Genomic DNA, 27,417 nt, shown 5'->3' with positions numbered 1-27,417 from the left:
TAGCTATGGATAAATTATTTTACATGGGCATCTCCAATATAGCTTGTAGCTCTGCTTTCATTACACATTTCCAAGGCCCTTGTCATAATATAGGATTCAAATCACAAATTTAGTAGGTAGCCAGTAGTGGTATATTTTGAGGAAGATGGGGCAAAATCAAATGCTGTGGAAGATGGGACACCAGCACTTTAAAAAACCTTGCCCCGGAATGGGAAATTGGAGGTAGAACAGTACTTAGCAAGACTGTTAGCATCTAACAGTGATTCCTTGAATACAGACTATCGCTTGCTTCAGGGATATAGAGCAGTTGTTTCGTGAGAGGCTAAAGCCAGGATCAACTAAAAAAAACCGATTTCATGGTGGTCAGTCTTCAGTTTTGCCTAAGATAAGTAGCAGTAACAGTTTGCCTAAAATATAGTAACCTCAGTGTCTCTAGCATTCTGTACACTTAATGTACAGAAAATTTAGAATTTTGCAAAATGAAGACATTTAGCTATTTAAAAACAATGACTGAACCCATTACAGATTCTGGTGACCCTGTCGGCGGAACAGAGGAGAATAGCAGATGGCATTTGGGCAAACAGCCTGGTATGACTAGTCAACTCAAAATCCTGGATAGATCTGCAGACAGAGATTTAGCATGCACTATAGCCAAAAAGGGTCTGTTGGCTTTTCACAATAATACTGTATAGGCTTTCTTGAACTCCTTGTTCTTGAAGCAATCAAGTGTGACTTAGGTTACTTGCTATCTGGTCCCCTACTCCTTACTCTATACTTCAACTGACAAAGTTCATCAGTGCATCAAGTTATTCCATGGGTGAGATTATAATCAAAGCATCTTGAAAAATCTAATCCAAGAAACATCAAGAAAATGTAAAGGTAGGTAATCCAGGTTCAGCCTGCACCACATAGAACACTACTGTGGATATGCACTTCAGAGAATCTATGACAGAGGAAGAGAAAAACCTCTTGGCCTCTTTCAGTCACAGTATATGATTTCAAGAAGTTTTTTATGGTCAAAATTATTCAAGTTCGGAGCCTGTCATCTGCCAGCACACTCTGGGCTAGTCTCCATTTATAGTTCATCCATTACAGGCCATCTGCATATTAAAGTGACCTGTAAGTATAGTGAAAACAGAGAGACTATTTAGGAGTCACCATATCAATAACAAATACAGTAGAATCCCGTTTATCTAACCCTCCATTATCTCTCCATGTTAAACTCTCCATGTTAAACTGGACAACTTATGCACAGTTCCAGAAAGGACAACCTCTCCTGTGGCTGCTAGATGGCACTGCAGCATTGCACTTTCCCATTCTCCGGTTTATCCAGATTTTGGATTATCTGATCTGGCCCCAGTTCCAATTAGTTCGGATAAAAGGGGTTCTGCTGTAGTATAATGTCCTATACACCCATTGATCAAGTGTTCTACCAGATGTACTGCATTCTCCCTGAAAAAGTTCTAAAACTCAAGAGTCAAATAACTTGAGGACAGTCTATTAAAACAGGTCCTCCAGGCACTGAGGGTATGTCTACACTGTACTCTCCTTATAACATCATGTAGAATACATATATCATGTGCCCCTGTACCAAGCACAGGTATGAACACCATGAGGCACAGCTAGGGCAAGAAGAGTAAAAACACGCCCAACCCCTAGGATAAATACCCTACACAGCTCTTTACATGCCTAAGCAATGTTTCCCCTGCCTACACTGCAGGAAAAAATTCCAAGAGCAGGTATGCAGAGGGGAAAGTCTCCAACAGCTCCCTTTTGCTACAGCCTTTCCGCACTGCCACCGCTTTTCACTGCCATGTGTAGTTACACACCACAATATGGATACAGCCTGCTTTTCACTGTGGTGTGTAGCTACACATACTCTACATGCTACTATCAGGAGTGTAGGCATGCCCTTAGAGCAAAGTGACTACAGAAGCCTGGCCATTGGCTTTGACCTTGGCTACTGAAGGAGTACAGCTTTTGCAATTGGATGCATAATTATGAACCAGTAGGGCAAGACATATATGTTATGAATATTTTAAAAGTAGCTCCTCTACCCAAAAAAATGCATTTAGGCAAGAAACAGAAGTAGAAAACCTCAACGCATCCCATTTCCAACCAACTCTAAAAATATCCTCAAATGAAAAAAATCCATCACTCCCCCCACATGGCACCTCACAATTAGTCTTCACCCCCAACCCTCCTCCAGCTAGAGAAACTAAAATATGAAAAGAACATTTGCTCCCCACAAAAAGATGAGTTAATGCCTATTCAGAAAGACAGGGGAAAAGAATCCCCACAAATAACTGTTCACTTACCTATAAACAATAGGAAGACCCTACCCACCAATTATAACTCACAAACAATCACAACACTCAAAGTTCCACTAAAACCTTCTCTTGCTATTTAATATCTTCACTGAACTCCTTACCTACCTAAACATAAAAACAAAGCTACCTCCTTCATTCTCATAAAATCAGAAACAGTAGTTTTCATTTATTCTTGAATGGGGGGCAGGGTGTGTTTTTAAGCCCCCTGGCTGTAGGTCCTGCCAGAGGTGAACTTCAGTCACTGCTGGCTAAAAAGACTTTTCCCCCTTTTCTTAAAAACTGGTTGGAAGAGAACCCATTGCTCCCAACCTGAACACATAAATTGTAATGTATTTGTATCAAAAACTCCAGCAATCATATACATATTAATTATATTTTTCCAAGTACTAGCAACATAGGACTACCTATTTTAGTTACTAAACATTATAGAAAATTAGGTGTATTATGTCATCATTCATAAAGTCAACAGAAACTGAATTTTGTTAAACATACAGTTTTAAAGCTTACAATTATTATTTTTGGTAATGAAGATAAGATAAGAGAGATAATTTTTGTAAGTTAAGTAATTATTTACATCTAATCTTCTTGTAGGAAATAGCACTGTTGTCATGACAGAAGTACATAAGTCTACTGTATGAACATTTCACTCAAATAAAATAGAGCTCTTTATTTTGGTAAAAAATTTGCTACCATTTGTTTCTGAAGTAATGCATTACTTAAGTTTTGTACTATCACAAATCACTTAGCAACTTATACACACACAAAATTATTAACAGAGAACTGAAATATCTACCTAGGGCATAATATAACATGATTCTCACTTGATGTCTGCGTTTCGAAATGAATCAAATAATCTGTTCATTTTTTTATAATAAAGATAAGGCATTGTCACAGACTGAGGCATCAAAAGATGAACCTGGAGCAAACTGATAAATTAAAATAAAAATGCAATATAACTTGGCTGATTTTTTCCTCCCAAGTTTTGTAAGAGTAGTTCACCCCCAAACTAGGAACTTGTATGCCATGGTTCAACCTGTTTCAACCCTGCTCCCTTTCAGGGAGAGTGTAGTAAGTACTTCACCTTTTCCTCAGCCTCTGTCAATCATGAGCAAGTACTTCCCAGATCAATGATAAACAGAAAAAACAGAGAAAAACGTGAGGTTTGGTTAGGCAGGGGTAAGGTACTATTATAGTGCCAGCTCCTACCACCATCCCCAGAGGGACAAAGAGCAGCTTTAAGTACAAAGTTGCAAAGTACTAATTTAAATTTGCTAAACAAGATTATTTGATTTCATTGATATGGCTGTAACTTCTGTATCAAGTTCACATCATAGATTGCAGGAATATACAAACCTAACAGGTTTCAGATGCGATGATCCAAAAAATATTAACAATAAAAGGTCTTTAGACAGAAATATTTCCAGAGGTTACTCTGGGTTCTGATAGCCATTAATGAAAATTATATATTATATTAGTGAGCTTCATTGTAAAGGAAAGATTAAGTCTTGATAACCAATTACTCAAGTATTAGTTTATCTAACAAACACATAACAGCATGTACAAAAGATGAAACCATACCAAAAAATATGCATCACTAAAAAAAATCCTACCAGCACAAAAACACTCTACTACAGACACAATTCCCACCCACAGGAAGAGGATAAGAAAAAGAACAAACCACACGATAGATGTTTGGATGTTTATCACAACACTTAATGCATGACTGGAAGACGCTCAGATACTATGGTGATGAGTGTGGTATAAGAACCTACATAGAGCAGAAGTGTGATCTTTTTTTCCCTTTCTACAAAATGATAAGTTGACATAACATAGCAATTTTGTTTCTGTACCCACCACTTCATCATTAATATAATGTATGCTAGGGTAACACTTCAATCAGGACCCAGGGATGTACCACCATGTATTGTACAAACCATGTGGGAAAGACGTTAACTCATCTGCAGGCTCTTGAAGGCAGAAACTAAGAAAATATTTAAGAAGTGAGTGTAACCAATAATAGGAAGGAAGCGGGAAGGAGTATGAGGCTAACAGTAATATGATTACAAATATCCACCATCTAACAAAATTCATAGCCTGGTTATTTCAAACCTTTCAAAAATAGTTAATAACTACTACCTATTTCTAATTTAACCCTTTCCTGTTTTTGTATTTTTTATAACCACTGCCAAAATAGTTCTATTTTGTACACATATTTTTAATTCTATTCAATACAACACTCCTCAATTAAGCTAACAGGCATCATGCACCAGTGTTCTGGAAGACAAAATATTTGGGGTGAAATCCTGGCCGCACTGAAGTCAATGGGAGTTCTGCCAATGACTTCAGTGGAACCAAGATTTTACCTTACTTCCAGACTTTTTAGCCAAGTATTTATTCTGTCTCATTACAGTTGGGCAGTTACAGATGCTTTGTCCTTTGAAGTAAACCTTCACTTTTCCAGATATTCTTTTGTTCTCTGTTCTCTCCTTCCAAAGACAACACTACAAGTCTCTATTTGGATTTTCTTGTCTACAGCCAAGTTACATCTACCAGTTGCCAATATATTTTGAACTCCATGCACTTTTTTTTTTTTTTTTTTTAAATGGATGAGCTACCACTTACTTCCTGGTTAACAGAACTGGTACATTTTTGAAGTTTAAGCTAGGGAAATTTTGCAAAAGCTTCCATGGTCCTCTGGTATTACAAATATAGAGAGTCCTAATGTAGACGGGATATCAGTTGCCAATGTTTTAAACACTGTTAAACAGTGAACAGAGTTATAATGACATGATTACAACATGTCTTACAACAGCTTACAACACTGTCAGCAGCCATTGGACTGTCTACATTAGAACTCCCAATGTTGCTAACACCATTGGAGGTGAACCAGAGTTAGCATTGTTGGAAATTGTTTTTTTCTTTTGAAAGATTTCTCTAGCTTACACAAGGCTTTAAGCAACAAAATAGACCATTTTTGATAAACTACACTTCCCACAATTCTTGGTTTCTGAGCAAACTTAGTCATATCCCATTACCTAGCCAGCTATAAAGAAAGTTCAATTCATGTGCTTACTGTGAGCAATACCACAAATTCAATCTTCCCTTTGTTCACTCTCTAATATTTTTATCATCTGTATTTTTTTAAAGTTTGGAATTAGATTTTTTAAAGTTTACCTGAAACCAATAGTCCTTTGATGCTAAGATAAGGAGGTGGGATTGGCTACTTTCCTAATCAGTCAGCACAGAAAGATCCATACACTTCCAACGTTTCTTCTATTGCTCTTCCTTATGAAAAATACTCTGCCAACCCTGAACATCCACTAACTAGCTTTCCTGTCTTGAATTAAACAACATCAGCTTCATCCATAAGAGAAAAAGGAAACATTGTACTGAAACAGGAGCAGAAGTGCTTCCTCTTAACCTGTAGGTGACACAGCAACATCTAGAAGGAAGAGAGGAAATGGGAATCGGAGAAGAGGGGACCCAGAGGAGAGTGGGAGGAGGAAGAAAAGAAGGAACCACCACCTTTGGGTGCTATAGATCATCCTGATGTTCTTTCCAGGAAGTTATAGTGCATATACAGACCGGTCAGCCTCACCTCAATCCCTGGAAAGATCATGGAGCAGGTCCTTAAGGAATCCATTTTAAGGCACTTGGAAGAGAGGAAGGTTCAACACGGATTCACCAAGGGAAAGTCATGCCTGACCAACCTGATTGCTTTCTATGATGAGGTGACTGGTTCTGTGGATGTGGGGAAGGCGGTGGATGTGATATACCTTGACTTTAGCAAAGCTTTTGATACGGTTTCTCACAGTATTCTTATCAGCTAATGTGATATACCTTGCGCTTTGATACGGTTTCTCACAGTATCCCAAGGAAGTATGGGTTGGATGAATGGACTATAAAATGGATAGTGAACTGGCTGGGGCATAGGGCGAGTAGTGATCAATGGCTCCATGTCTAGCTGGCAACCGGTCACAAGCGGAGGTCTTTGGGGCCGGTTTTGTTCATTTTATTAATGATATATGAAGTTTGTAAAGCAATGAACACTCCCAAAGGGAACTTGTACATGCTGCTAGTAAACCTATAGGGGAGAGAGAAATTTCAGGCTGCAGAAAAAAGTGTACACTCCCATCCAGACCTGTCTCTCCTTCAAAAAGAACTTAATTTCTCCTCCTCTTTATGTTATGAAGTGCCACACTTGTTCTCAAACAAGTACATACACATATTATTCTTAGCCTGCCCTTAGCCACACTTGCCTTTTTGCCCTTTCAGATTAGGATTGCCAGAAAGAGGAACAATAAAGCAATCTCAATGTCACAATATTGAAATCTAAATAACATCCCAAAGAGCTTGCCCCAGCACCACCTCAGAATGAAATTATCGCTATGCAGTTGTGACTCTTCTAGTCATTTTCTATAAAGTGCCATGCACGCCTATGGCACTATACAGTTTTCTGCACTTTCTTATTCCCCTCCCCCCAAGTCTCAGAAAATGGCTTTTTCAAAACTCTCTCTGTAGTAACTGATAGTGTTGTTTAACTTTCATAGACAAAAAGACGCTCTATTAAATACACTGATTGCTCAGATATCAAATAATTCTTATACTGAAGCAGACGTGGTTACATACTTCCCACTACTGAAGATCCTATTTAAAGGAGATACATGTACAAAACAAAACAATGTATGTGATACTTAAAATGCACAAAAAAATGTAGTGGTAAATTACAATTACTTTTAAAAAGAAGTACTTACAATCTTTCAAGAAAGCTTAATCCAGAAAAGGAACCATTCTTCAACTCTGATATTTTATTGTTGCTCAGAATCCTGCATATAGAAACAAAACAAAAGATGTTAGAACCCTAATTAAAACATTTGCTGTATTTTGTTCTTTGTTTTAAGTACTATGAAAATAATTATTTCTTTTTAAAAAGATTGTCTTTGTATCAAAATACAGTAAGTTTTTCTTTCTGTATAATACCTTTATACTATTTATTAAATATATTATAATAGTTCCTGTAAGCACCAAGAAGCAGTGGGGTCCCCAGGGCTAGATGCCCTGATCTGAAGCACTTACAAGTTGAGAAGATGAATGAAATATGAAGTGTTGGGCAAGAGTACATTATCAAAGATTGTAAACATGGACATATTAAGACTTTCTGACAGTAGCTTGTACAATTAAGAATTTATAAAGTACAGTATGTCTTCCTGTGGACTGTGTATGGCTATGAAATAGGCAGCATTTGCTCAACAAATGTATGATTAATAGTAAAATATTTCAGTGTTTGTGGTCCGCAATGAGACTAAACTGTTTTTTGTGGATGGATAAGGTTGTCACAGAATTTTGTTTGTCAGGGTATCATTATAGGACAGAGATAAGGTCATTTGAGTATTGCTAAGAAAGAAAATTCCAAATTTAAAACATACACATATACACACACACAAACTGGTGTCAGAATCAGATAATAAACCTTACTGGTTATTTCCATTTTAAAAAGATGCATGTAATGAGATATGTACCTTGGGTTAGTGCTTCGCAATCTTAATTCTTAACTAACAAAGTTTTCCATGTGGCTATATAAATGTAGTCAGGGCTTAGATACCACATTAATAGGTATTTATACATATACGCACATCTGACAGAAGGAGGGGGGGTGGAAATGGTCTTACCACTGTAGTTTATTACTCAGACACAAAAATAGAGATTTGTTAGATCATGTTAGATGGTTACATTTCTATTCCACATCACCTTTATGTTATAGGACAATTAAGATTTTGGCCAGTGAACTCTTGTGCTTACTCTTTAGAAGGAAATTTAGAATAATATTTTTACATTTGTTCAATATTTGAAGCTGGATACGTGTTTCATAACACTAGGAGAAAAACACCTTTTAAATATTCCACGTAAAGCATTCCCTGCAATTCAAGAAACTCTTTTCTCAAAAGCAATAATTAACAGGCTCTTTATGTCTGAATTATTTTCCCCAGTAATCTGGTATTTAAAACTGTGTGTGGTGTCGTTTTTTCACCCATTATTTTTTACCTGTTCTGTCCCACATTTATGTTTCTGAACATCTAAGGCTATAGAAAAAACATTCTCCTCAGGACCTAAAAGTCGAAATACAGCAAATGTCTAATAAAAGCGTTAAATGGACATGTGCTGTTTTAGAATGAGATGATGTTTGGAGAAATACATAGTATTGTTCAAACAGATATGCTCCTGCTTTTTGGTTGGTTGGTTTGGGGGTTTTTTTGGATGGGGAGAAATGAGGAGGAAAGGAATGGATAAAAGGTTTGGATCCTGATGAAACAGCATCTTCACTCATAAACCTCTAAATCTACACCGTTAGATGTCTGAAAAGGACATTAAGAAAAATACACAATTTTAAAATATACTGTACTGTAAACTATTTATGTCGCATTTTTCATGTTTCACCAGAAGTCACAAGTTCCTGTTCTGCAGTATACTGCAGCAGACATTGTGCTAGTGACATTACACTCAGTAGGGAAAGCCTTTGAAATCAACATATGGGGAAGGAGGGTCAGGGAAGTGCCTTTTAAAGTATATTACTGCATGCACCCGTAATGGTTTTACTTTATGAAGCTATTTTAGGCAGAATAAAATGGGTACTTTCCTATATTTGTATTCATTTTATTTTGTTATATAAATACAGATTTTATATGCTATATAATGTTTTCTATATGTAGATTTAGAAATAACAAGTAATCATGTACAGCATGCCTATAGGAGTGGAAACATCATGCTTATCAGTGTGAAAGGCCAATCATAGTATTAGCTATAGAACAAGAAGTCCTAGGAAGTCATTTTAACTTACTTTGTAGTTCTGCAACAAAATTCTTGTTTTTCCAAATGGTTTTCAAAACAACTCTTGCAGCTCTTAAGCAGAGTATTTGTAATTTATCAGAACTATGATTATGCCTGAAATATATATTTTCTTTTCCTAGTTTAATTTTAAAAGTTTATCTTTAATTACTAAAATATTTACTTTAAAAGATAAGCTATTTCCACAAATATTGACATAAAGCAAGCTTAAATAATGTTGGTAAATATTCCTGCCAGGCCACATTGGAAGTCATATCAATACAGAGATTGAAAAATCCACTCAACCACAGCTAGTGGATGAGTGCCATCTCACCCTTCAAAAGAATCTAAGGTTTAGCTCAATAATTTCTACCCTTGTGATGCAAAGATGACTTTCCAAAAGGTGAACAGAATGCAAAGTAATGCAGGTTTATTTTTCAAAACCTGCAGAGCTTCAACAGTGCCTCTCAGAACTATCTCAAACTGAAGCAGAGTGTAAACTGAACAGTCTTGTCCAGTTTCACTGCTGCTCTTCCAAACACTTGGCCTGTGGCGAAACTGAAAAAAAAAATCAGATCAATTTCACTTTGATGGTGTTTAGGACAGCTCTGAATGACACTGGAGGCAAGATCTGGAACTCTTCACTGAGTCCAAAAATGAAGGCGAGGGGAGGGGTAAAGTAGCAGAAAACTTCTATTGCAACAGCTAGAAAGCCGAAGCAGGAAGAGAGTGGTTGAAGTGCCCCCAAGCTCATCGAGCAGACAAGCTGACTGAAAGGTAGACTAACAGAAAATCACATTCCTTGCAATTTGGTAGGGTGAAGCAGATTGGATAGACAAAAATGGTCCTTCAACAGCTGGGAGAGGGGCTTTGAGATCCAGAAGCAGAGAGAGATGCATCATACACCAATCCTGAAACTGGCTTTTGCTTAGGCATATCAAAGAGCAAGAGTGTATAAAACCCCTGGAAAATGGAAGAGTAAAAGAATTACCATTTGAGCATGTTTTTATAGTGATCTTTGATGTCAAGGTAAGGCCTCGTCTACACTGTGAACATAGGTCAACGGAATGTGGCTTCCGTCGACCACATAATGTGCAGGTCTGTTCCACCGACCAAAATTGCAGGAAGTTCAACTTAATAAAATCACCTACGCAAGAGGTGTAGCGCTGAAGTCAAATTGCATGGGTCGAATGAGCAGCAGTGTAGATGGAGCATTGAGTAAATAGATGTAATTGACCTCAGTGAGTTATCCCACAAGGCTCTGCTGTGACCGCTCTGTACGTTCGCACTCTGCTGCACTGCAGCCACGTGCACAGGAAACAGCGCCTCCCCTGAAGCCGCAGGAAATTTTAAATTCCCATTTCCTGTTTGGTCAGTGTGGAGAGAGCTTTATAGCTGAACAGCTCATGGCGACTGCATGCTTCAAACATGCTCCAGCATGGAGTTGCTCTGAGGTCTTGGATCTCATCAGCCTGTGGGGCAAAAAGTCTGTTCTGGATCAGCTCCAAGCCAGCAAAATAAATTTGGATATCTAGGAGAAGATATCGCCTGGTGTGGTGGAGAAGGGCCACAACAGGGATTCGAAGCAGTGCTGCATTAAAATCAAAGAGCTGAGGCAGGCATATCAGAAAACTGGGGAGGCAAACAGTCATTCTGGCTCATCTCCAAAGACATGCTGCTTTTATGAGAGTCTGCATGCAATTCTCGGCAGTGACCCCACCACTGTACCACCATGCAGCATAGGATACCGCCGTAGAACCCAAGTCCAGGATGAATGAGGAAGACTGTGGACGAGGAAAAGGAGGATGAGGAGAATAGAGGGCAGGCAAGCAAGGTATCCATTCTCCCTGAGAGCCAGGACCTGTTTGTTACTCCAGAGCAGCCCAGCCAGACACAGGACAGCGTGACTGACCAAGAGGCTGGGGAAGGCACATCTGGTGACTGTGTATAGCAAATCGCATTTCTGTGGTTATAGCCCCCGTCGAGTTTTTATTTCTGCAAAAAAAGGAGTCTGTGTGTTTGTGGGGGTGGTCTTCCTGGGTGTTGGTCCACTTGAGCAGAGGGTTACCCCCGGAACAGACTATGTGCACAGGGATGCTCCGAGAATCCTCGGTGGATATCTCCAGGAAAATTTCATGCAGGTACCCTGCAATCCTTTGCAGAAGGTTTCTGGGGAGGTCAGCCTTATTTCTTCCGCCACGGTAGAACACTTTTCCCTGCCACTCTGCTATTAAATGAGCAGGCATCATCACCGAATACAGCATAGCAGCATAAGGGACAGGCCTGTACACCGATGCTTGCAGCAAATCTTCCCTTTCCGCCTGCATTACCCTCAGGAGGCTGATATCACACATGGTCACCTATGGAAGATGGTGCAAGTTTAAAGTACCCGATCAGTACAGTCACTCAGTTTTATTCCTCTGCCGTGGACGGGGTCCCTGGGCACCTCCCCAAGACTATTCCTAGTCCTAGTATTGTTGCAATGGGTATTATGGGTCGGGACACAGGCTGCTTTATGTTTTCAGCCGCTACAGTTCATCCCCAGTGTCCTCTAATCTGTTCTGCCCACCTCCTCTCAAACCGGTCTTTGGCATGTTATAGGGGAGCCTGGTGATCCCTCTCTTTGCTCAAGTGTGAATTGTGGATTTTAGTGCTAATGATGCCTCTCTATAACAGATGCAAGGGCCCCTTGCTTACCATGTCTGTAACGCCAATCCGACCCTTCCAAGATGTACAGAATAGAATGCAGGTCTGGCTGAGCCTTGTGAACATGAAGGGGAGTACTTTTTACATTGTAACATTTCCTTTACTACTCTGGGTTAGCTAACAATGGCAACTTCGTGCTTTGCTCACCTTAGCCTTCGGCCCCCTTGCCGAACTCCAGCTGAAAGACTTTCCCAGATTAGGACGTGGAAAAAAACAACAACATAGGATGACATGTTCAGCGAACTAATGAATGCTTCCGTGGCTGCTGACACAGAGCTCAGAGCCCTGAGGATGTCCTTGTCTGAAAAACTAGACATGGACCACAGAAGATCTGCACAGGCACAGGAGCATGATACGCAACAGGAGATGTTGCGTATTATGAGGGATCAGTCCAACATGCTGAGGTGTCTGGTAGAGCTCCAGGAAGAGCAGCAACAGGACAGATTACCTCTGCAGTCCCTCCAAAACGCTTCACCACCTACTGCTTTGTTATCAGCTTCCACCCCCAAGCAGTCTAGGAGGAGACTGAGCAGGGTGCAGTACGTGCTGCACTCCACACTAGTGGAGGCGAGCAGAATGATGCAACGGCCCCTTTAAGAACTGCATGCAACCACAGTTGCTTGCACAGTGACACTTAATGTTAAGCTATCCTCCTTTCCCCCCATTAAAATGGGTCACAAATAAAACTTTGTAGCATTAAAAAACATCTGTCTTTATTCATTCATACCTTGGGTGGGGAGAGAGGGGCCAGTGCTCTACCTCCTCCTAGACTGCTTGGTGGTGGGGGCTGGCAAACACCTTGTTAGCTGAGCATTTTGCAGGAGCTGCAGAGGGAGCTCTACAAGAGGCCTCAGCATGTCAGACTGATCCCTCATAATACGCAACATCTCCTCTTGCGTTGCATGCTCCTGCTCTTGGGCTGATTTTCTGTTTTCCATGTCCATATTCAGTTTTTCTGACAATGACATCTTCCAGGTTCTGAGCTCTGTGTCAATAGCTATGGAGGCATTCATTAGTTTGTTGAACATGTCATCCAAGTTTTCTTCTTTCGCTTTCTAATCTGGGAAAGGCACTCTGCAGGAGAAGAAGCTGGGGTGAAGGCCGAGCTGTCCACTGTTAGGCAAGCAAAGCACAAGGTTTGGTCCCATGGACAAAAAGCAATGTTAAAGTGTAAAATAACTCTCCTTCATATCCACAAGGCAACACCAGATCCGCATACCAATCTGTACCTATTGCACGGGTCAGAGTGGCATTCCAGCCATGGTAAGTAAGGGACCCTTGCATCCATTATAGGGAAATCTCTGTAGCACTAAATTCCCCAATCCACAATTAACCAAGGAGCAGGATCATTGGGCTCCCCTTTGCCATCCCAAAGACAGGTTTGGGAGGAGGTAGTCCAAAGAGATTGGAGAAGGGAGTGGGTGAAGTGTCACTGGAGAAAACATAGTGGCACCTGTTCCCGGACCCCTAACATCCATGACAACAACACCATGTCTAGAAATTGTCTTTGTTGTGGCCGAGGACACCGTCCATGGCAGGGGAATAGCACACAGGAATTGGTCAGGTACTGTAAAAATGCGCCATCTTCTCTAGGTGACCATGTGTGATATCAGTCTCCTGAGGGTAACACAGGCGGAAAGGGAAGATTTGCTGCAAGCATCAGGGTACAGACCTGGGCCTTATGCTGCTATGCTGTGTTCCACAATGATGCCTGCTCATTTAATTGCAGAGTGGCAGGGGAAAGTGTTCTACTAAGGTGGAAGAAATAAGGCTGCCCTCCCAAGAAACCTTCTGCAAAGATTAACAGATTATCTACATGAAAGTTTCCTTGAGATATCCACAGAGGATTCTCAGAGCATACCTCTGCACATAGTCTGTCCTGGGAGTAACCCTCCACTGAAGTTTGACATCACCCAGCGAGATCCTCCCTTCAAAAACACAAACTCCTTTTAAGAAGCTGGACTGGGGACACAACCACAAAAAAAAAAATTTGCCACACACACCCACCAGATGTGCCTTCCGCTGCATCTCAGTCAGTCCCACTGCCTGGTGTGGTAACTAACAGCTCCTGGCTCCCAGGGAGAATGGATACCCCACTCTCCTGCACCCCACGCTCCTCATCTCATCCTCCTCCTCATTCGTCCTGGACTGGGATTCTTCAGAGGTATTGATGCTGCATGGTGGCACAATGGTGGGGGGTCACCGCCGAGAATTGCATGTAGCTCTTCGTAAAAGCAGCATATTTTGGGCGAGGAGCCAGAATGGCTGTTAGCTTCCCTAGTTTTCTGATAAGCCTGCCTCAGCTCTTTGATCTTCTCGTAAATCTCTAAATTCTGTTGCTGGCTCGGAGCTGAGCCAGAACAGACTCTTCACCCCACAAACCCATGAGATCCAAGACCTCTGGTCGACTCCAAGCTGGAGCGCGTTTGGGCCGTGCAGTCGCCATGAGCAGTTCAGCTACAAAGCTCTCACCACGCTGTATAAACTGGAAATGGAAATTCAAAATTTCCTGGAGCTAGAGGGGAGGAGCTATTTCCTGTTTACGTGGCCACATTACAAGAGAGCGTGAATGTCCCAAGCAGTCACAATGGGGGATTATGGGATACCTCCCGGAGACCAATGGTGTCGATTTACGTTGCGATCTGCCTACACTGATGCAAATTCAACCCATGGAATTTCGAATTCAGCGCTACGCTGCTTGCAGAGGTGGTTTTATTAGGTCAACTTTTACTGCGCTTTAAATCGATGGAACTTATGTGCCAGTGGAGATGCATACTTTAGTGGCGTTCTGTCAACCTCCATTGCCAGTGTAGACCAGGCCAAAGCAATATAATTTAAGTTATTCTTTGCTTTAGGAGATGGAAATAAAATGTCTGGTACCAGGAAAGTAATATTATTCATACTGTACAAATCTTAGTCATACAAATGTGTTTTAAAATAATCAAATTAAGTAACAAAAATATTAATTAAAAATTCAATGTTAACTCTACTAATAAATTCCTATAATACAAGGAGTTTACACAAGCATCTTACAAGCTTATATAAAAATACACACCTCAATACTGTTGCAAAAAGTTTTTGAATGTGTTCGTTTAAAAACATACAAATAATTAGAAGTTATGTGACTTTCTGGCTCAGTAATGAAAGAGCCACTAAAACACAGCTCAAGAGATCCAAATGGTGGAAAGTTAGGTAGGAAATCAAGAATAAATCATATTCAGGATGATGAGATATACTCTGGGGGCTAGGAAGTCTGCCACCAGCAAAATAATCACAGTAAAATCACCATTTGATCTGTTCAACCAAGAAAAATGTTTTCTGCTGAAAACAGTAAACATGCAAAATGATAAACACACTTTCTAAAACTTATCTTGGAAAAGCTGTGATTTACACAAGGATTTAAAGTCAGTATTTTCAGACTGCTAGCATTTTGCCTTGTAACAAATTACTGATGTCAAAAACAAAGAAAGAGTAAATAATTTACTGTGCAGAACATGTACAGTACTTGGTTAAATATGGATCCTTTTTTCATATGAAAGCAAACCACCACAAGTGCTGCTGTTACTGAATCTTTGTAGCAACTCTACAAAGGTAGATGGTATTTTTTACAAATGGGGAAAATGAGATAGTGGCCTTTTTTATACTGGAAGTTTGCAGGAGATTTTAAAATCCATCTAGTTAAACAAGTCTAAGCTCTTCATGTAGACAAATTTAAACAGGCTGAAACCTTTCTGATATTGATTTAACTTGAATTAAGTAAAATCAGTAATACATACAAAAAAATACATAAAAAACATTATTAGTGTTACAAAGTCAAGTATTCAGAAGTTAGGAAATTCCAGAATCAAGGTTTCCTGTGCAACCTTAATTATCCCCTTGTGCACACGCATTATGATAGTCTTTAATTACATGATCGCATATCTTTTTCCACAGGTCCCCTGCTTCAGTCAGTGTATATAGGATTGATACAATGAGCAACTATTCAATATTTTATTTTCTCCTCACTGTTCGGTATGTGGCCCCATGCCCTATTTACTGCACATTATTCAAACCATTCTCTGAAGAATGAATTAATAATTTCCTTGTAGGCTTTTGAGATCATAGAGTAAAGTACAGACTAGAGATACAGGGTATGTCTACACTGCTGCAACAGCAGGCATTGATGCAGCAGCATCGATTAAGCAGGTCTGTGTAGACCGGCTCAGTTGATCAGACAGTGCTCTCCGGTCAACTCAACTAGTCCATCTCTCCAAAAGGAGTAAGGCTGTGTCAACCGGAGGGTGTCTCCCTTCGATGCGGCGCTGTGAAGATGCCGTGGTACATCAATGTAAGTACATCAACAGGAGATATGCAAGCTACATTACATAGCTTGCATATGTCCCATTGACTGCCACTGTAGACCAACCCATACTATAAATGTGTGAAGTAAGAACAGTGGAGATAAGCCAGCTAATTTAGTTTTGTTTTGTTTTTATTACTCGTTAAAACTGGAGCCTGGAGTTCAGGAGACTGTTACATCAAACTATTTAGTCAGACGACCAAGGTATGAAGTTGTGTCTATGAAGTACATGTTCAAGTAACTTCACTATTTGCTACAAAGAAAACTTTAAAGTTTTACTGAAAATAAATTTTTAAAGGTTATAACAGCTACAAAAATTCAGCCATCATTTACATAGAGAGCTGAAAAGCTGAAGGAAGTCAACATGTATTGATTTAACTGCAATTTTTTTTGAAAGACAGAGAGCATGCACACATAAAACTATATTAAAAGAACAGTAATAAGTTTGCAAAGTCAAGCACTCAAAGATTAAGAAATGCCAAAATTAAGACTGCCAATGCAAATCTAATATAGGCCCTTTGTCTGCCCCTTCAGCGCCTGCAGAACATGTGTGGTCATATAGATGAGCCCATCTAATTAAAATGCCAAAAATTTACTCTAGAAAACAATACTGATGAATAGTTCTTATGCTCTTTGAATTTTCCATGAAGTTTTATTGTATTTTTTTCCAAATACATTTTCCATAGGAAAGTTCTAAAATTTGGTTCTGGTTTAAATTTTTCCTTGGCAGTCTGACCATCCATTGTTGATAGTCATCTCTCCAACAACATTGTGTATCTGCACAAAATGTCAAAGAGCATATTCTGAGTAGATCTCACAGAATGCATAGTTTGGTGGGAAAAAATTGGATTTCAGGTAACTTTCAGCATTTAACTGTCAGAGGTGAAAATTCACGCACAAATAGTTGCAAATGGAAGTACTCTTGCATAAGAGTGTTGCAGCAGAATTCCCAGCATATGCCCACCCCTCGCCCCCCGCCCGCTCGGTGCCAACAGTAAAACCGTGACCTGAACTTATTAGGCTGCATCTGTTGTTTACAGCATTTAGTTGTTATGCTGCTATAAGAAAACCGCCTATGCACCCCAGTGTCTTTGTTGCCCACAGATAACGGGCTATGTATCCAGTGCTATAACAGCTTCACCCAAGGCCACAGGCCTCGTCATAGTCTGGCACTTACTAATGTATATCCCTCCCCCAATCCAGAGCTACCAAACTTGTGATGCATTCTCTAGTATAAAAAGGGGTACGCCCCACGCCCAAATTGAGAAAGCGTTCGCCAGCCTGATCACCTGGACCGCCCCGCTTCTCCCGTTCCCGTACTCTGAGCGCGAAACGTGAAAGCCGGCCCGTATCGAACGACATGCGACTCCTTCTGTGCCTAGTGGTGAGATATAAAAAGTAACTGCTTTGCCTGTTTCTCTGCCTGCTTTATATGATAATCATTTAAGCTACGTATTAAGTATTACAGCGTGTACCCCATATTCCTTAATAAAATTTTGTTGTATTATCCAACTGACTGATTATTGACTCTGGGGGATCCATAACCTGTTGAGACAAAGAGAAAAGGTTTTTGACAAGGATGAAGTTGGTTCCTTGTTCTCAGTTCCTTATTTGAGTAAGGAATTGGAAACTACAAATAAGGAGTGGATACCATATTGTGGTACCCACTTCTTACATGTAGTTCCTAATTCCTTACTCAAAGGCCAAAATTATTTTAAAATATTTCATTGTAAGATTAACTTTGTAGAAATTTCATCAAATTAATGTGATAAATAATTAAAATTTTTACTTATTAATTAAATCAACTAAGGAGCTGGGGTTGACTGACTGCATATGATGAAATAAGTCTCAGGTCACCCAAAGTCACACATCCCCACAACCATCAGACTGTTCTTAAGAAGCTGGGATATGCCACTCGTGACCCAAAGTGTTGTTCCTACATAATATGCTGTCATACGTTCACACTCCCACTTTGTATATAGAGTTTGAATAAGGAAGTATGTTGTGACTGTATGTGACAAAATATATCCTAGGTCACCTCAACTGATGTCTCCACGAGCATCAGATTGTTCTGAAGGAAATGGAACATGCCAAAGGTTTCTTCTTGAGCAAAACCTCCTTCTATATGGTACACAGAATATGAATAAGGAAATGGGTTTTGACTGGCTGTATGTGATAAAATAAGTCTCAGGTCTCCTCAAGTGATACATCTCTGTGACCGTCAGACTGTTCTGAAGGGACGAGGACACGGCACTTACTAACCCAAAGTAGGTGTGGATGCACTACGTGGCAACATATTGCTCAAGAACAAAGCCTGAGGTCAGGAAGCGGCATGTTCCAGCTTCTTCAGAACTTCAGGCTTAGCAAGCAGTAAGATGCCCCAAGGGGAGAAGAATATTAAAAATCATAAATCTAAAACATGGAATGATAACCATTTGCTCTATTTTTAAAGCTCAAGAGCCCTTTTCCTGTAAGTGATTATCTTATGATAAAAGTGACCTTTTACTTTGGAAACAGGATGAACTCATACTACAGAGATGGGAAGGCCATTCAAATATTCAGATGGATAAATTAGATAGGTGCCTGCCAGCTGTTTAATGGATTAGATATAGTTGAGCATGATTATATTTAGGGGTTAGACAAAATTACAGTTCTGGTATTAAACTCAATGACATCGCCATTTGCACATGTGCAGCTTTATGTGCAAATTCAAACAAGTTCTGTGCTTCAAGCTCTAACATTTTCACATGCACATATTGGTACTCAAAAGTTCACTCCCAAGTATTTGAGTATGCAAAGTTGTGAGCAGATCAGTGAAGAAAATTTTTGAAAATGTGGTTCTTTTTTAAAGGAATTACATGCACCTCTCTGTTCAGATTCTTTCTGATAAACCTGCTAATGTAAAACCAACGAACTCCAGTTTGCACCTGGACAAACAATAGCATGAGAGTTTCACAGCCTCATCTTAATGATGTTAGTGTTGAGATGACTTGCCTGTTAGAGTTAATAAAATTTGAGAATTAAAAAAAAAAATGTAAGGACAGCCGTCAACCAGCAACTCAGGAGACTGCTGCAATTGCAAATGTGAAACATTTATGCAAGATTTAGCTTAATAAAATATAAATGCTAATGTGTTTGTGTGTGTGATTCAGTTACTACCATTCCTTATGTACTGCTGCTGCATCTGCAGCTTGACACAGGTAATGTACTGTCAATATCTAAATATATAAAATATTACACAAAATATACCCTCCTAGATGTTGTAAAATGCTGTATTGAACTGTAAATTAACATGTTTTAGTGATCAGATTTGCACCATTATTTAAGAAATATATGAAGAAGTATCAGTCGGAAACTTGATTTAAATCAATATTTAAATCGCCTTGATTTAAATCAATGCACCCTGCCTTGCTACCAGGCATCTTCTGCCATCCCTGGGGCTACGTATGCAGAGGTGCCCAGGCAGAGTGCACCATCAGAGTGGTGAGTGGGAGCCAGCCCAAAAACTTCCCCGCAGCCTCCCATGGCAGTGGCTCCAGCTCTTCCTCGCTGTGTGGACGTTTTGGCACTGTCTCATACCTGCTACCCTGACAATGCACAGAGCCAGGGTACCTCTGCACACACAGCCCCAGGGAGGCCCCAGAGCCATGGCCAGAGAGCAGAGAAGGGAACAAGTGGCTGCCCTACAGCAGAACTCCCAGCTCTGCATAGCTGGGGGAGGGATGACCCCCAACATCCTAACCACTCCACCTCCCTGCACGGCAGCCACGTCGTCCCACTCCGCTCTCTATCCCCCAACCCTGACCTCCCTAGTGGTGCACGTGTAGGGGTGCCCAGGCTGCATGAGAGGGAGCCAGCCCCAAAACTTCCCTGCAGACTCCCGCAGTGTAGACACCAAAGCCCTAGGTTCAAGCATGGGCTAGAACAGTGTTTCTCAATTAAATTTGGCCACGGAACCCTTTCGGACTTGAGAAATAATTGTGGAACCCCCCAAACTCTTAACAGTATTTTTACATATGGGGCCAAAAAAAATGTCGAAATAAGCAAATTATATGCAAACAGTTTCTCAATTAAATATAAATTAAATTACACTTGATGCCCTCTGCCGAAAAATCAGGGACATCTTTCCTTTTTCGGCGGCGCAGAGAACAGCTGCTTGCGGCGGAGCGGAGAACAGCTGCTCGCGGAACCTTAACAGTGTTCCCGCGGAACACCAGGGTTCCGCGGAACACCAATTGAGAAACACTGGGCTAGAAAATACTTAATCTAGAGCATGCCTGCACACCAAAGAAAAACCTAAGGCTGGCCAGTGCCAGCCAACTCAGGCTTGCGGGGCTTAGGCTGCAGGGCTATTTCACTGCTGTATAGACTTGCAAGCTCAGCCTGAAGCCCAGGCTTTAGGACCCTGCGGGGTAGGAGGGTCCCTAAGCTCATGCTCCAGCCTGAGCCCAGAAGTCTACACAGCAAAAGAACAGCCCCCAAAGCCACAGGTGTTCAATTGCTAAGCGGACATACCGGTAGATACTCGAGTCCGGGGTTCCCTGACACAGGTCAAGTCCCACTAACTCAAGTCCCACTAACCCTAGGCTTACATTGCTGTGTAGACATAGCCAACACAGCCTACTACTACTACCAATTATTAGCTGAATAAGCAGCTGAACACTGTGCTGTGGATTTAAAGGTTCCAACCCTGGTAATGACAAGATGGAATTTATTTTTTCAGTCTTAATAAAAGTTTAAGAAGTTGCATAAAATAATCCTACACTGAAAGAATGTTAAGGATGCAAAATCAAGCATATGCAACCTTAATTCCGGTATTTCTTAACTTTTGAGAACTAGTGGATTTTGCAAGCAAAATGTTCTTGTTCTTTTAATATAGTCTTTTGTTTACAATTACCGGCACGCAATATAACTAAATTTAATTTCAATTTTCACTAAAAGCAGATTGAAATGCCTGTATTTTACACACACAGACTTCAGTTCTGCTTTACGTGCAAATCAACAACCACCCAGACTTCATAATACAGAAAACTAAAAGAAAACCAAAGACACTTAATTGCCCATAGGAAACTACCTAAGTACTATGTATAAATTCACATGCTATTTTGCCAACCTGCATCAAATACATAATGTTTATAAATAAATGAATGGAGGCAGATGGGAGAGGGTTGACAAAAGTGAAGTACAATCATTCAAGCCCCTGGGTACCTCACAGATGGTTAAACAATATATCTATTTAAAGGAGTAAATTCAGGCAAGTAATTCAAACTGCAATGCTGATGTGAGGTAGAAGAACCCCACAGCTCAGAGTCAAACAGCTTTGAATTTATTTCAGTGCTGATGAAGAGAAATTGTCAGTATATACATATTTCTACCACATGCATGGGACGTAGAACTGCAAATTTTATTTAAAACCTGTTTTCAATATGACCCTAAACAGTACTGATTATCATCTTTTGTACCAAAACTAAGACCCGACCATAAAATCAGCTCAGTAAAAAATCAATGCCTTAATTTGTATTATACTTCGGCTGTATAAACAATTCCATTTCAAATCTCTAAAATTTGCCTTTTTGTTTTGGAATAGAAGCTGTCTCTCTGGGTACATCTAGACTACAGTTTGTGGCTTTGCTGTAATTTGATTTAACTGGTAATCAACTGGAGTTTACTTGCACCTTTGTAAATGCTAATCTAGACAATGAACTCAAGTTACAATAAGGCATAAACTAATCTAGACAGACCCTTTCTTCTCTCCTGGACCTCTTTCTATTCTCCAGACTATCCTTTTAAGAGGGAAGTGCAAACTGAAAAAAGAAGCCAGGTTTGTTTTCTATCCATCAGTTTAAAACATCTATCTAGGCAGGTGTCTTTCTAAATTCCAACTAAAAAATGAAACCTAAATTAATATTCCTGAAACATTATGAATTAAGAAAGACTGTACAATTGTTTATAAATGGTTAAAGGAGAAAGTATGGATGTGAGTGCACCTGTTTAGCTGAATGAACTGGCAACCATGCCAACATCTGCAAGAGCTACTATAAGACTAAGGAGAAGGAAGAAAGATGAAAGAGCCTGATCAACAGCCACAAATGGACTTCATATAGAGGTTCTTGGATTTTTCCTTCCCTCAGTCGTCCCTTCATTTTTTGCCTGCCTTGTCCCCAAGTCAACTGTAGTAAATGGTTTCAAGAGAAAAGTTGATTAATTGAATTGTGACAAGTTACAAACCATGAGCTGGCCCACTGAAGTCAATGGGAGTTTTGCCATTGACTTCAATGAGGTCAGGATTTCGCCCAGTGCTTTTAATTTCCCTTAGTGACCTTCCCTTTCCCTATCACTGGGGAAAAAAATCAACATCTTAGCACCATAGTAAAAAGAGTTTAGAGTAAACTAAAAGCTATTTATTATACAGGTTTTTCATCTAGTTAAAATGCAACCCACCTACATGACAGTGACCAATTTTCACACTTATCTCTCTGGTAATTCCCTAATCAAAAAAGCAATAGCAAGCCAAAATAAAGGGTCACCACTAACTTGATATCACTTTTTTAAAATGAGTTAAATTAAAAATAGTTGCAGATACTACACCTGCCTTTAAGCTCCCAGGCCAGTTTTTGTGGTTTTAAAATCATTCTTAACTTTTTTTTAAACTGATTTTCTCCTCTGTTATTGTGCGAAAGACCCACAGGAACAGCAAGGAAAAGCAATTGACTATACAAATAAAACCGTGAAACTAACAAGACAAACAATTCTCAAATGCACAAAGCACAGAAACTGAAAAGAACAAAAAATACCTTCTCTGTTAGTGATCTTACTTCTCTTCACAACAGGTATAAAGTTTCTAAAGGAAGTGTTATTTTTTAAATTACTATTCTTCCCTTTAAGTTAATCTTGAAAAAAGCAAGGAAGAGGTTATTTACTCTAATTTACCATTGCTTCTTACATTAAAAAGTTAAATTATATAATACATAAACACACTTTTACTGGTTTTGCTTCTGAGTTGACATGCTCCTTATTCTAAGCCCATTCGGACATGATGCCTTAGCCCTGTTGCTTGAGCTATGTATGCCAATTTCCAGACTTTTTTAATTGGTTACTGATTCTCAGGCACGATACCCATCAGGATACAACAGCTGAGCTTATGGTTCTTACCCGAAAATAAAATAAAGGAGAAGAGATGGTGTGCACCCAGTTTCTCTCTTATTTTTAGCCTTAATATTTCTACAATGAAAGATTTTTTCAGCTGTATTTTATTTTGAAGATATCAGGACTGTCAAGTTATATTTCCTAGTTTTGCTGGAGAACTTAAAGGTTTTTAAGGGTGTGGTATATAATAAATAATGAATGGTACAGAGCATGATAGATCAACTATTTATAGTAATTCTACCTTTCTCATAAATAGGAGTAAGGGGACATTCAATGAAACTGAAAAACAGCAAGTTTAACATGGATAAAAAGAAAGTACTTTTTCTATACAACACAGTTAGCCTGCGGAATGTCATATATCACTGAGGCAAAGATCTCAGCATGATTCAAAGAAGAACTGGCTAGTTATACAGATAAGAACAGAGTTAGAATAGCAAATATTAAAAAAACAAATAATAAATTATGAGTCTGGAAGAGATAAATCCACATTTCAGAACATAAACCAGTTCCTAACTAGTGGGTTGGGAAGAAACTTTCTTTGTGGGTAGGTTACTCCACAACTGTCAACTTGCACCTTCCTTTGAAAGTATCTGGTAGTGGCTAAAACAGAATAATTAACTAGATGGACCCCTTATCTAATCCAGTCTGGCAAATCCTTTCTTCCTAAAATATTGCTTCCTCTGTCACTGGTTTGGTGCATCTGATGTCATAATCCTACCAGATTCCCTATGATAATCCTGCTTTTCCTGGAAAACTTTACAGTTTACACTTTAGACTTGAATTTCTAATAAAAATGTAAAGCCCTTTTCAGGCCTTATATTATATATAATTAGGCTTGGAAGTGTTAGATTTTAATCAGTAAATGTTGATAAATATCAATTTAATCATACACGCCCAATCTGATGAAAAAAATTTCTATTGATAATAAAAATTTACAGACAGGCAAAGTAAAAAAATGCTGCTTGACAATTTTAGATATGGTCATTAAATAATTAGCCTGTTGCTCTCATAATTTGCTGCAGATGTGAACATTTAAATTGATAAAAATAAAAAATTTAAAACGAACATTAATATTACCCATCAAAATTATAAAAAAGTAAAAACTGATTACTGCCAAGTTTATACATAATAAAGAAGAAAAAAAGAACATAAATCCTCCCTACCTCCTTTTTGCAAGTAACCTTTATGTAGAATTAAAAGTTCACAGAATAATACAACAAAGCTTCTCTTGTATCTAGATTCCTGTGGGATTTTTTCAGGAAGAGAATTAGAGATTTTAGAGATGGACAAGCTATGGAAAAATAATTTTTTCATTACACTGTATCTATGTAAAGATCATATGTGATAAAATATGCAATCTACAAAGACTACAGTATACAGGAAAATATTATGTGAGAGGGGAAAAACGACATTTCAATAGGAATTATAATCCTCAAATCCATTTAAAAAAAAAAGCAATTTACAAGTTTTTTATTTACATAAACCGGCTAATGAAGAAATTTTGCACCACAAAATGAATCAAGCAATTATTTTGAACTATTTAAGGTCCTAAAACTATTATAGTAGTAAACAGTGCTTGAAAATGTACTTGACATCTACTAGCCAGAGGTAGATATGAAAGATAGAGAAGTAGGTCCAACCTCAAGACCTGGATCAGTAACTTGGAGAGAAGCCCAACCCCTTGTCAAAGTGAGTGGAAGGGTCTCAGAATTTTTGCCGTGGTGCTGTACTTGGATTCTGCTTGGGAACTATCTTTCACATCTGTCTCTGGTTAAAAGGTGCTGGATAAAAGTGTAGCTCCAGCGGCCTCTAGCTGCTGGAAAAGAGGAGGACTGTTTTGTTTCTTCTCTCCTTCCATTCCAGAGCTTCCTGACAGTTTCCAATACTCCACACTTCCTCAGCCTCCAATGTTGTTTATTTGTTTCCTTCCCCATTTTCCCATAGTTGTAGTTCATGCCAGTGCTGCTGCTAGCTTTCCAGAAGCAATAACAGTGTGACACTGATAGCATTCTTAAAAGTTTCACTGCTTTCCATGCTATTCTGAACAACAGAGGAGAAACTGACCAGATTCCTTTAGTTTCATGTTCCTACCACTGGTCAAAGCTTTGAGTGTTGGTAGTGAAATGGTCTATCCACACTCAGAGGAAAATATATCACCATTTAAATTCTACAGAAACCGATGGCTTAAGACTCCATGTTTGCTAGGAAAGCTTTCCACTTGCCACTGGCGAGTGTATTTTTCAAAGTCCTAGTAGAAAGTGTAACTATACCATACACAGTTTCCAACTACATTTTCATGGACTTAACTTTGCTACACAGTCAATCTGACTTGCCTGGAATGGGAACATTTCTCCCACACTTCAATCACAAGAATGATCTATGCCCTAATCCTACAGACACTTACAAATGTGAGTTGTCCAGCTGACTTCAGTTGGACTAGTTCACAGGCACAGAGCACATGTAAGTATTTGCAGGGCCTTACAGTCTAACAATTCTAAAACCATGTTGTCCTATCCAAGCTACAACAGCTGCAGATTCAAATACAAAGAGAGAGATGTCAGACAACAGTATCCTAGCATAGCTGATTTTATACTATACCAAAGTAGGACCCCAAGAAAACCAGAATGATAAAAATGATTTTCTTTTATAAAACTGGCTTAATATTAGGCCATTCATTTTCTTTTTTATTTAAATACATTGTTTTAACAGTAGAAAGTATATAGTGCCATCTGCTTGTTAAACTTCTAGCAGACTTGTTTATATTTAGGATAAATCTGAAATTGTGGGCTTTTGAATTTTTTTTTCTTCAAAGTTCAATAAAATACTTAACACTCAGTGCTTTTTCTCCAACAATCTCTAATACAGTGTTTCTCAACCTGGGGGTTTAGAGGGGTCGCAAGTGCAGAGCTGGTATTGGGGGTGGCAAGAAAGGCAATTGCCTGGAGCCACAGGGGGGCCATGAAACTAAGTTACATGCCTCAGCCCCGTGGGGGTGGGACTCAGGCTTCAGGGGTACAGTAGTTTGGAAAGGTTAAGAACCACTGCTCTAATACAATAACTGACATTTTTAGGCTATGCTTTTTCTTTGGTTATAAGTCTCAGTAAGATTTAAAAATCAAGCCAAGTATGAAAAGAAAACATATAAATAGTATTAAATGTGTTTTACTTAGCATGCACAAATTACAATTTTTTTTTAAAAAAATATGTTAAATGACTTAATAAAAGGTTTTAGTAGTAATCTTTAAATAGCTAACACTCAAAGCAAATCTCAAATTCTTGTTCTAGGAAAAGACAAAACAAAGGTTTTTTTTCCAGACATTATACTCTAGTAGTGAAAACCTTAGGAATTTTTTTTTTTGCACACAGAAACAAGTTCTTAACTAGAAGTACTGGAACAGTAATTAATAAACACGGAAGTGTGGATTCACTCTTACCTGAACCCTTCTCCCCATGTTTATCTAGTTGCTGGCCCTTTAAATTTGGGAGTGCACCCAACTGTAGCCCAGCCCATAAAGGGCTAGTTCACACACATCCAGTAGTTGCTCTAGTCTAGACTGTCTGTCCTTCTCCCCACACTCCCTCCTAGCTGGTGAGTAACATTAGCCTCTGTTTTCTTTTTGATTTATTACTGAGATGATGATACATGCTGGGAGAGATGCTCTTGTAAACTCCACAACCTACATTAGCTCTAAGGATCTCTTTTCCTTAAAACAAAAAAACACAGCGCCAAGAGATTAAGACGAGACTAAAGATTAGAAATAAAAGAGAGAACCAGAGGCCTGGAGGGATCCCAAAATTAAGGCGTCCCCTGCAACACCCCCCAAGGGGGCTAAACGTGTGTAGCGTTCCCTCCCCTGCTGTCTTTCTGGCCCCGAGCCCCCTCTTCATGCACGAGGGGACTGGGGTCAATGGCTGGGCAGGAGCAGAGTCGCCTCTGGGCGCTTCTCCCCGCACACGTTGCACTAAGGCCGCTGGCAGGCGCTTAACGCGGTCCTTGGGCAGGCAACCCCCCCTGTCCTAGCGCTGCCCTGTAGGCCGGGGCGCGCCCGTAGGCAGGAGCGGTCTGGAATGGGG

At 39.5% G+C, this 27,417-nt stretch overlaps 2 protein-coding genes across 3 annotated transcripts in view; one reads left to right on the top strand and one right to left on the bottom strand.

Moving 5' to 3' along the window:
* The window catches only part of ADGRA3 (adhesion G protein-coupled receptor A3), a 105,923-nt gene that overhangs the window by 78,016 nt on the left and 490 nt on the right, over window positions 1–27,417 (bottom strand). The window contains exon 2 of the mRNA XM_067530338.1: window positions 7,085–7,156. Within this exon, the coding sequence (XP_067386439.1) occupies window positions 7,085–7,156 (72 nt within the window). The remainder of the gene's footprint in view (window positions 1–7,084; window positions 7,157–27,417) is intronic.
* Window positions 26,891–27,417, top strand: part of LOC137141463 (cytosolic beta-glucosidase-like) — a 69,593-nt gene continuing 69,066 nt past the window's right edge. For both annotated transcript variants that reach the window (XM_067530339.1, XM_067530341.1), the window contains exon 1: window positions 26,891–26,932. The gene's annotated coding sequence lies outside the window, so the exon portion shown is untranslated. The remainder of the gene's footprint in view (window positions 26,933–27,417) is intronic.

This window comes from Emydura macquarii, unplaced genomic scaffold (genome assembly GCF_026122565.2).
Source record: "Emydura macquarii macquarii isolate MOO-44397 ecotype Brisbane River unplaced genomic scaffold, CSIRO-AGI_Emac_v2 contig_3062, whole genome shotgun sequence".
Lineage (NCBI taxonomy): Eukaryota > Metazoa > Chordata > Testudines > Chelidae > Emydura > Emydura macquarii.
This window is presented reverse-complemented; position numbering and strand designations above follow the sequence as displayed.